Source organism: Dipodomys spectabilis, unplaced genomic scaffold (genome assembly GCF_019054845.1).
Source record: "Dipodomys spectabilis isolate Male_0828 unplaced genomic scaffold, ASM1905484v1 ptg000380l, whole genome shotgun sequence".
Lineage (NCBI taxonomy): Eukaryota > Metazoa > Chordata > Mammalia > Rodentia > Heteromyidae > Dipodomys > Dipodomys spectabilis.
In genome coordinates, this window is record NW_024871057.1 from 773350 (window position 1) to 781705 (window position 8356).

General features: G+C 51.8%; 1 protein-coding gene across 2 annotated transcripts; it reads left to right on the forward strand.

Moving 5' to 3' along the window:
- Positions 1-2842: 2842 nt before the first annotated feature.
- Positions 2843-8136, forward strand: Dok2 (docking protein 2). 2 transcript variants are annotated; one of them, XM_042667241.1, is made up of 5 exons: positions 2843-3016; positions 3958-4239; positions 4715-4802; positions 6058-6242; positions 7131-8136. In XM_042667241.1, the coding sequence occupies exons 1-5, from the start codon at positions 2945-2947 to the stop codon at positions 7728-7730; spliced, it is 1227 nt and encodes a 408-aa protein (XP_042523175.1). In that variant the 5' UTR covers positions 2843-2944; the 3' UTR covers positions 7731-8136. The 2 variants fall into 2 exon arrangements, with proteins under 2 accessions (XP_042523175.1, XP_042523176.1); XM_042667242.1 differs by having other exon boundaries at positions 2928-3016; positions 3890-4239.
- Positions 8137-8356: the final 220 nt, after the last annotated feature.

Consider the following 8356-nt stretch of genomic DNA (forward strand, 5'->3'; position numbering starts at 1 on the left):
GTGGCACTGTGGCTCAAAGTGGTAGACCACTAGTGTTGAGTGAAAAAGCTCAGGGACAGCGCCCGAGGCTCTGAGTTCAAGCCCAGTGATTCACAACAATAAATAAAGATTTAGAAGAAGAATAAGGAAAAGTTGCAAAGGTCTTCTGTCTGTGGTTTCTCCTAACTCCAGCTGAAAGGGACCCAAGTAGCTTATACTAGAGATAAAGGTCAAGGTCTTCCTTTGCAAAAGAACAAAAAAGCAAAGAAGCGGAGGGCCAGTTCAAACCTTACTAGTCTGTGGAGACCCTTTCCTCTAACGTTTTTTCTTCCATCTCTGATTACTTATTCTCTGCTCCACTATTGTATCTGGGAGGAATGTCTCAAAGTCCAGTGTGTGGGCTGGGAATGTGGCTTAGTGGTAGAGTGCTTGCCTAGTATGCATGAAGCCCTGGGTTTGAGTCCTCAGTACCACATAAACAGAAAAAGCTGGAAGTAGCTCTGTGGCTCAAGTGGTTGAGTGCTAGCCTTGAGTAAAAGAAGCTCAGGGACAATGCCCAGGCCCTGAGTTCCAGTCCCAGGACTATGTACCTCTCCCTCCTCTGCTAGGTAGAGGATATTGTGATTTGAACTTCCACTTCAGGGTCCCCATAGTCTGCTAGTGAAGCTCAATTTGAACAATAGGTATATTGCTCTTGGTACAATCATGCCTATAAGAGGAGGATATTTCTGACTTCTTTGGACCAGAAACGGGAATGGGATATGACTGGATTACCGGGGGCTCAAGACCTCCAGTCTTAAACAATTTCTTAAAAATCTGGTAACCTTGGGCGCCCCCCTGTGGCTCTAAGTGGAGTGTATCCCCAATTACCTTTGGGGAAAGAGAGCAGGGTGGCAGGAGAGGAGGAAATCCTTTGTTGCTGCACTCCCCAGAATGGGCTGGCCCACCCACCAGCAATAACCATGTCTCAGGGCTTGGCCAAAACCAGTTGTATTGGAAAGTGCACTGTTAATAGGATCTGCACAATAACCTTTGGAGGAATCTGCTCTGGCAACCCCTAAGATGACCCTAAATACTGTTCTCACTCCATAAGGCCAAAGACCACTCACTTCCAACACTTGGGGATGATAGAGATATGGTAGGTCACACCCCATTTCATATTTATAGCCACTTCCCAAGGTAAGCTTTCCAATTGCATTTGTGGTTCTCCTTTGGCTCCAGAACCATCCAATTCATCTTGTCAAGCTGTTCTGGGCCAGCAGGTGACTAGTGTACAGCAGAAGGCCTGAGGTGTATAGGACTCTGTTGTCCCCACAAAGGTGACCCTTCTTAACATCAATACTCATTATGGGATTGACCACAGAAGCCTTGGTCTATTTCTCAGTTTTCATAGTTCTACACTTTCTACATTCAGATTGCTTCTTCAAGTCATCTAGCACTACACTGAATTTCTCCATGGAGCTTGGCTTTCTCTGGAGCAATTCAACTTCTTTCATGGACTTTGGGTTCTACTTAGAGACCTAGAAAATATTTGCATTAGCATTAAAAATGCCCTTCTCCCTCAGACCTAGCTGTGACCTCATGGAAGTTACAAACAAGAATGATCCTGCCTGCCCTGCCTTTGTAAAGAGGTTGTGTGCAGACTGATCTCCTGTGTTAAAGTGTGGGGGGGGGGGGGCGGGGGGGGAGGGCGTCCATGTGGGCAATGTCAAGTGTCTGTGCAGTGCCATGTATGTAATTCTTTTTTTTTTTCCAGTCATGGGGGTTGAACTCAGTGCCTGATTGCTGTCCCTGAGGTTTTTTGCTCAAAGCTAGCACTCTACCACTTTGAGCCACAGCACCACTTCTTATTTTCTGGTGGTTAACTGGAAATAAAAGTCTCAGGCGGGGTGCTGGGAAGGTGGCTTAGCAGTAGAGTGCTTGCCTAGCATGCAAGAGGCCTGAGTTTGATTTTTCAGCACCACATAAACAGAAAAGGCTGGAAGTGGCACTGTTGCTCAAGTGGTAGAGCTCTAGCTTTGAGCTGAAGAGCTCAGGGACAGTGCCTAGCCCTAGAGTTCAAGCCCTATGACTGACCCAAAAAAAAAAAAAAGTCTCATGGACTTTCCTGCCCAGGCTGGCTTTGAACTGTGATCCTCATATCTCAGCCTCTGGAGTAACTAGGATTTCAGGCATGAGCCACCAGCACCGGGCTGTGGTTTAGTTCTTACTGAGTTTAGAGACCTGTGTTCCAGTTGGCCTTGAAGGACCTTTCTGATCTTGTTTTTTGTTTTGTTTTTTTAATAACAATACTGAGACTTAAATTTACTGGGTGTTGTTCTGTAGCTTTTCCACTCAAGACTGGCCCTCTACTACTTGAACCATATCCCTACTCCCAGCTTTTTGGTGGTTAATTGGACTTTCCTACTCAGGGTGGAACTTTGATCCTCAGATCTCAGCCTCCTGAGTAGCTAAGATTATAAGCGTGAGCCATGTACGCCTGGCTTGGATCCTGTTTTTAATTATTAGGTTGTGGGGGTTGGGTCCTCAGGGCTGTCTGAGCTCTGTCCTGCTCTGATACCCAGCTTGAGCACAAGGCCTTGTGATACTGGTTTTATTGCCTAACCTGGCTTCTGGGTCTTTGTTCCCATGGGTCATCCACTTCCCACACCAACATTTTGTACTTGCATTGCTGCTCATCCAAGCACTGGAATTTGGCATTTTGGAAATTGTGTTGCTCACTGGAAACACAGGAAGCTTGAACATGAAACTCATAACTGAAAAGAAAAAAAAATAACTACGCACACAAAAAAGCAAGAAACCACAGAGCCTATCAGCCTGTCGTCATGGAGCAGACTAGAGTAGTGCAGAAAACTCTAGGCAGAGAGGAAATGAACTTGAGAGAAGGGGGAACACAAGCTGAGAAGAGAGAGGAGAGAGAGAGAGCAGGGGAGAGCAGTAGGGGAGAGCTGGAACCCAGGGGGCCATGGTCAGGATGGAGGAGGTGGCGGTGAAGCAGGGTTTCCTGTACCTTCAGCAGCAGCAGACTTTTGGCAAGGTGGGCACAACAGGACTGGGCTGGGCTGGGCAGAGCTCTTAGCTGAGGGGAGAGATTCCTGGGGCGAAGGGGGATTTTTATGCCCTGGAATGCTTGTGTGTGGGACCATGTCTTCTTGCAAGTTAGACGAGAACCTTGGGATGGCTTCTTCCTTACAGATATTTGGCCCTCAAACTAGGCCAGGAATTGGGTTCTTTTGCTAAGGGCTGATGTCCTAGGGTGGAGTGGGAGGGGGAGGGGAGGAAGGAGGTGCTGACTTAATCTCTTGTTGTCTTGGTCTCTCTTTGGGACAATTTGGGAGGGCTGAGTTAGGGAGGTAATCTGGGATGATGATGGTGGTTTGTTTCCCCCCTTCACATCCAGTCTCCTCCTCCTTCCTTGGCCTTTTTGAATTGAGGAAGTACCCTCCCCCACCTCTGCCTACACCCAGGCCCCTTCCCTCCCTCCCAACTCTGAGTCAGTGTCTGTCCCCCCAAGCCCCCAACCTGTCAAAGGTGAGGCCCAATGGTTCGGGAGGATGGAGGGATGTTCCTGAAGCTAGGACTTTCCTCAGGTCTTCTCACCGAATGAGAAGGAGGCCTCTGGTCTAGACTGCCTGCCTGTTCTCACTCCTCTGGGTTTCTGTGACTCTGGCTTTTCTCCTCAGACCTATCTGCCAGGTCTTCCTTCCTTCCTTCCTTCCTTCCTTTCTTCCTTCTTTCCCTCCTTTCTTCCTTCCCTCCTTCCTTCCTCTTCCTTTGGGCTCATGAATGATCTTCTAAGTCCTACAATCTTTGTTCTCCCTGCCTCCCCAGCTCTGCTGTGATCATTGCCTTTCTCTCCCCATCCCCATCATCCCTGTCCTTCCCTCATGGTTCCTCTGTTCCCCTTTAGTCAGTCACCCTCTCTCTCCATCACTGGGTGGCTTCCTCTTGACCTGTATCTCCCGTGCCTGGGCTTAGAAGTGGCGCAGGTTTATGGCTGTGCTGTATGGAGAGTCTGGATGCTCCCTGGCTCGATTGGAGCTCCAAGATGGTCCAGAGAAGTCCCGTCGAGGAGAGACCGCCCGCAGGGTTCTCCGACTCAGTGACTGCCTGCGGGTGGCCGAGGCGGGTGGGGAGGCCAGCAGCCCCCGGGACACCAGTACCTTCATCCTGGAGACCAAGGAGCGCCTGTACCTGCTGGCAGCCCCCACTGCGGAGCGTGAGGACTGGATGCAGGCCATTTGCCGCCTGGTCTTCCCTGTGAGTAGTCCAGGGTGTAGGGAGGGCAAGGAAGTGTTCACAGGAGGACAGCCTTCGGTACTTCCTGTGGGGAGGTGGTAAAAAGAGTCACAGTGCCAGGCGCCAGTGGCTCACGCCTGTAATCCTAGCTACTCAGGAGGCTGAGGATCAAGGTTCAAAGCCAGCCCAGGCAGTTAAGTCTGTGAGACTCTTATCTCCAATAAACCACCAGAAAACCAGAAGTGGCTCTGTGGTTCAAGTGGTAGAGTGCTCGCCTTGAGCTGAAGAGCTGAGGGACAGCGCCCAGGCCCAGAGTTCAAGCCCCATGACTGACAAAATAAAATTAAAATTAAATGAAAAGAGTCACAGTCAGGATGCTGGTTGCCTACTTGGTGGATGACCCCAGTCAGGCCCAGCAGCCTGAGTGAGTGTGCCTCAGACAGGGGTCTTGGGGTGGGTATTGGTGGTGACACCACCAATAGGAACTCCTCCCCAGGCGCAGAGGAGGGAGTCACCGGGCCCGGAGGGGATGAGTGGCAGGCCCTGCATGGAGGAGAATGAATTGTACGGCAGCTCAGCTACAGGTGAGGGGTGGGGACTGCAGGGCTTCTCTCTGGTGTGTGGTTGGGTGGAGGTGTGGGGCAGCCCTGCTGGCCAAGTCTTCCTGCCTTGTGGCTTTCTGACCCAATGGAGCTCCCTTATCAGTGTCTCCTGCTGGCTTCCGCCCTAGGCTCACCCACCTTGCTGTGCTGGTGGGAGAGGGTGAGGCTGAAGACCTAGCTGAAGGTATTGCTTGTGACCCTCTCCCAGTGGGAAGGGAACAACTGCATGGAAAAAAAAAAGAATTGCTTTCTATCTGGGCTTGGGCCTGGCTGTGCAGGAGAGCTGTTGGCTGACCAGGCCGTCTTTGCTCTTGTGGGCTCTGTGCCCTCTGCACTGGGTGGAGGGGACACAGGAGAAGCTGTACCCACAGACAGAAGCAGTGGGAGGGCAGGCAATGCTAGACTTCACGTGCAGATTTCTCAGAGGGACTAGGGATGTCGCTGTTTCTGAGAGAGATGAGGTGGAGAAGGACGGGCTGAGGCTCTGGCAACAGTGGCAGGAAGGATGTGGGCCTGAGGCTGAGTGATGGCTTGCTAGGGAGGGGGTGGGGATACCTGCATTTGGGGGAGTAGCCTGATGCCCAGCAGCCCAGCCTTTCACACCCAGGCAGGGGTGATGGGGACATAGATAACAGTCTTCCCAGAGAACTTCTAGCATGTTTATTTTATTTTATTTTATTTATTTTTATTTTTTGGGTCTGGTCGTAGGCCTGAACTCTGGGTCTGGGCGTTGTCCCTGAGCTCTTCAGCTCAAGGCTAGTGCTCTACCATTTGAGCCACAGCGCCACATCAGGCTTTTTGTCTTTTTGCTTATGTGGTGCTGAGAAATCGAACCCAGGGCCTCATGCATGCAAAGCAAGTGCTCTACCACTGAGCCACCTTCCCAGCCCCTAGCATTTTTATTAAAAAAATTTTTTTTCTGTCAGTATTGGGGCTTGAACTCAGGACCTGAGTACTGTCCCTTAACTTTTTGGGTCTAGGCTAGCAGTCTACCATTTGAACCAGAACTCCATTTTTGGCTTTTTGGTGGCTCATTGGAAATAAGAGTCTCATGGGCTCTCCTACCTGGGGTGACTTCGAATTGAGGTCCTCAGATCTCAGCCTCTTGAGGAGCTAAGGTTATATATGTGAGCCTCCAGTGCCTACCCAGCTTTCTGCATGATTCTTTAAAACAGGGCAATGTGGAGGAAGACCAGCTGTTTCCTGCTAGCTGCCTCCTCTTTCCTCTCCTCCCCAGGGGCCTTCCCTAAGAAATTTGCTGTGACCATAAGACCCACAGAAGCCAGCGAGCGCTGTGGGCTCCGAGGGTCCTATACTCTTGCGGCTGGAGAGAGTGCCCTGGAGCTGTGGGGTGGCCCAGAGCCTTGCTCCCAGCTGTACGACTGGCCCTACAGGTTCCTGCGGCGCTTTGGGAGGGACAAGGTGAGTGAGGGGCTGTGTTGGACAGTGGAGAGAAAGGATCCGCTCTGAAAGAAGAAAGGAAAGGAAGAGGAGGAGGAGGAGGAGGAGGAAGGAAAGGTAGAGAGGAAGTCAAGAAGGAGGAGCCCTGGAAGGAACCCTGGGAGGGAGTGGGAATGCAAGCCAGGGGCACGTGGTTGATTAGGAGGGAGAGGAGGTGGAGAAGGAAGAGTAACAAAGGGCAAGAGGGACAAAAAGCTGAGGCGTAGGGTCAGAGAGTCTGGTGGAGGGAGGCTGGACCCATATATATATGGGGATAGAGGGAGCAATAATACCCTATATCATCTAATAATCTCTTTCCTGTCTGGCTCTGATGGCTCATGCCTGTAATCCTAGCTACTCAGGAGGCTGAGACCTGAGGATCACGTGCTTCAAAGCCAACTCAGGCAGGAAAATCCATGAGATTCTTATCTCCAGTTAACCACAAAAAGCAGGAAGTGATGCTGTGGCTCAAGTGGTAGAGTGTTAACCCTGAGCACCAAAGCTCTGGGATAGTGCCCAGGCCCAGAGTTCAAGCCCCTGGAAACAAACCAACCAAAACCAAACAAACAAAAAGCTTCGAACAAACAAAAACTATGGCTGGGCACCAGTGGCTCACGCCTGTAATCCTAGCTGCTCAGGAGGCTGGGATCTGAGGATTGTGGTTCAAAGTAGACTCTTATCTCCAGTTAACCACCTGAAAACTGTAAGTGGTACTTGTGGCTCAAGTGGTAGAGCACCAGCCTTGAGCTGAAGAGCTGAGAGATAGCGCCCAGGCCCTGAGGTCAAGCCCCATGACTGACAAAAACAAAAACAAAACAACAACAACAAAAATACACCCCCCCCAAACAATCTCTTTCCTCTCCTTCACAGGTAACCTTTTCCTTTGAGGCCGGCCGGCGGTGCCTCTCTGGCGAAGGCAACTTTGAGTTTGAAACCCGCCAAGGCAATGAGATCTTTCAGGCCCTGGAAGAGGCCATTGATGCGCAGAAGAATGCCCCCGCTCCTGCGCTTGCACCTCCGCCAGCCACAGTGCCCGTGGTGCCTGCCAAACTACCCCAGCCAGAGAGCCCCTATTCCTGCCCCCACGACTCACTGCCCTCTCCTTCGCCCTGCACAACACAGCCCCGGGGGCCTGAGGGGGAGTACGCAGTGCCCTTTGATGCAGTGGCCCGCTCCCTGGAGAAGAACTTCAGGGGCATCCTGGCAGGCCCTGCCCCACGTGGGGCCGACCCGCTGTATGACAGCATTGAGGAGCCCGTGGCTTTCCCACACGACCACATATATGATGAGCCCGAGGGCCTGGGTGCCCTGTCCCTGCACAACAGCCCACGGGAGCCCCGGGGTGAGGTGTGGAGCAGGCAAGCCCCGGCGGATGGCAACCCCGGTGTCCTCCAGCAGGAGTCTTCTGTCTCTGGCTGGCCACAGGGAATGGAGTATGACAATGTTGTACTTAAGAAAGGTCCAAAGTGACGGGGTGCCACGCTAAAGCGTACCCCAGGGAGTGGAGCATCAAGCTGGGGAAGTGGAGGGATGGCTGCCTCCTTTTCCAGCTTCTGCTGCCGAATCCTCCTGGTCAGTGCACTGGAGGCCCCTCCCTCTGTCCCTTCTGGGGCTCCAAGGCCCACTGGTGAGTCACCAGCCCAGAACCGGAAGAGCAGTCTCTAGAGACCCACCCTACTTACTTCTCCTGTCTTTCCACTTCCTCCTCTCCCATCCCCATCCTCCTCTCTACCCTGGTTCCCTGACTTGGCCAGGCCTCCTGCTTACTGATGATGTCCCTTCTGCTGGGACAGCCTTGCCCTAGGCACCCACGAGGGTGGCCGCAGCTTTTTGTGACTTCAAGTTTCTCTGCAGCATTAAAACATGTCTGAACTAATTCTATGTGGTACTGTGGGTTGGGATGAATTTCCAGATGACCACATTTGCTTGTCTAGCGTCATGGTTTTCCCTGGGCTTAGCCTGGGGGCTGAGCATCAGAATTCACAGTCCTCCAGATCCAGTTGTTCATCTTCCAAAGCCCCCCCCCCCACCAATATTACATATCAATTTTGAGATTGTCTAGCTCATGGAAATCGAGGGACATATTCAAACCATGA

Bases quoted from the DNA above. Each gene is read 5' to 3' on its own strand.
- Dok2 (XM_042667241.1), top strand. From the start codon at position 2,945: ATGGTCAGGATGGAGGAGGTGGCGGTGAAGCAGGGTTTCCTGTACCTT. The intron at 3,017-3,957 runs GTGGGCACAACA...GCCTGGGCTTAG, and splicing joins AGCAGCAGACTTTTGGCAAG to AAGTGGCGCAGGTTTATGGC. The intron at 4,803-6,057 runs GTGAGGGGTGGG...TCTCCTCCCCAG, and splicing joins GTACGGCAGCTCAGCTACAG to GGGCCTTCCCTAAGAAATTT.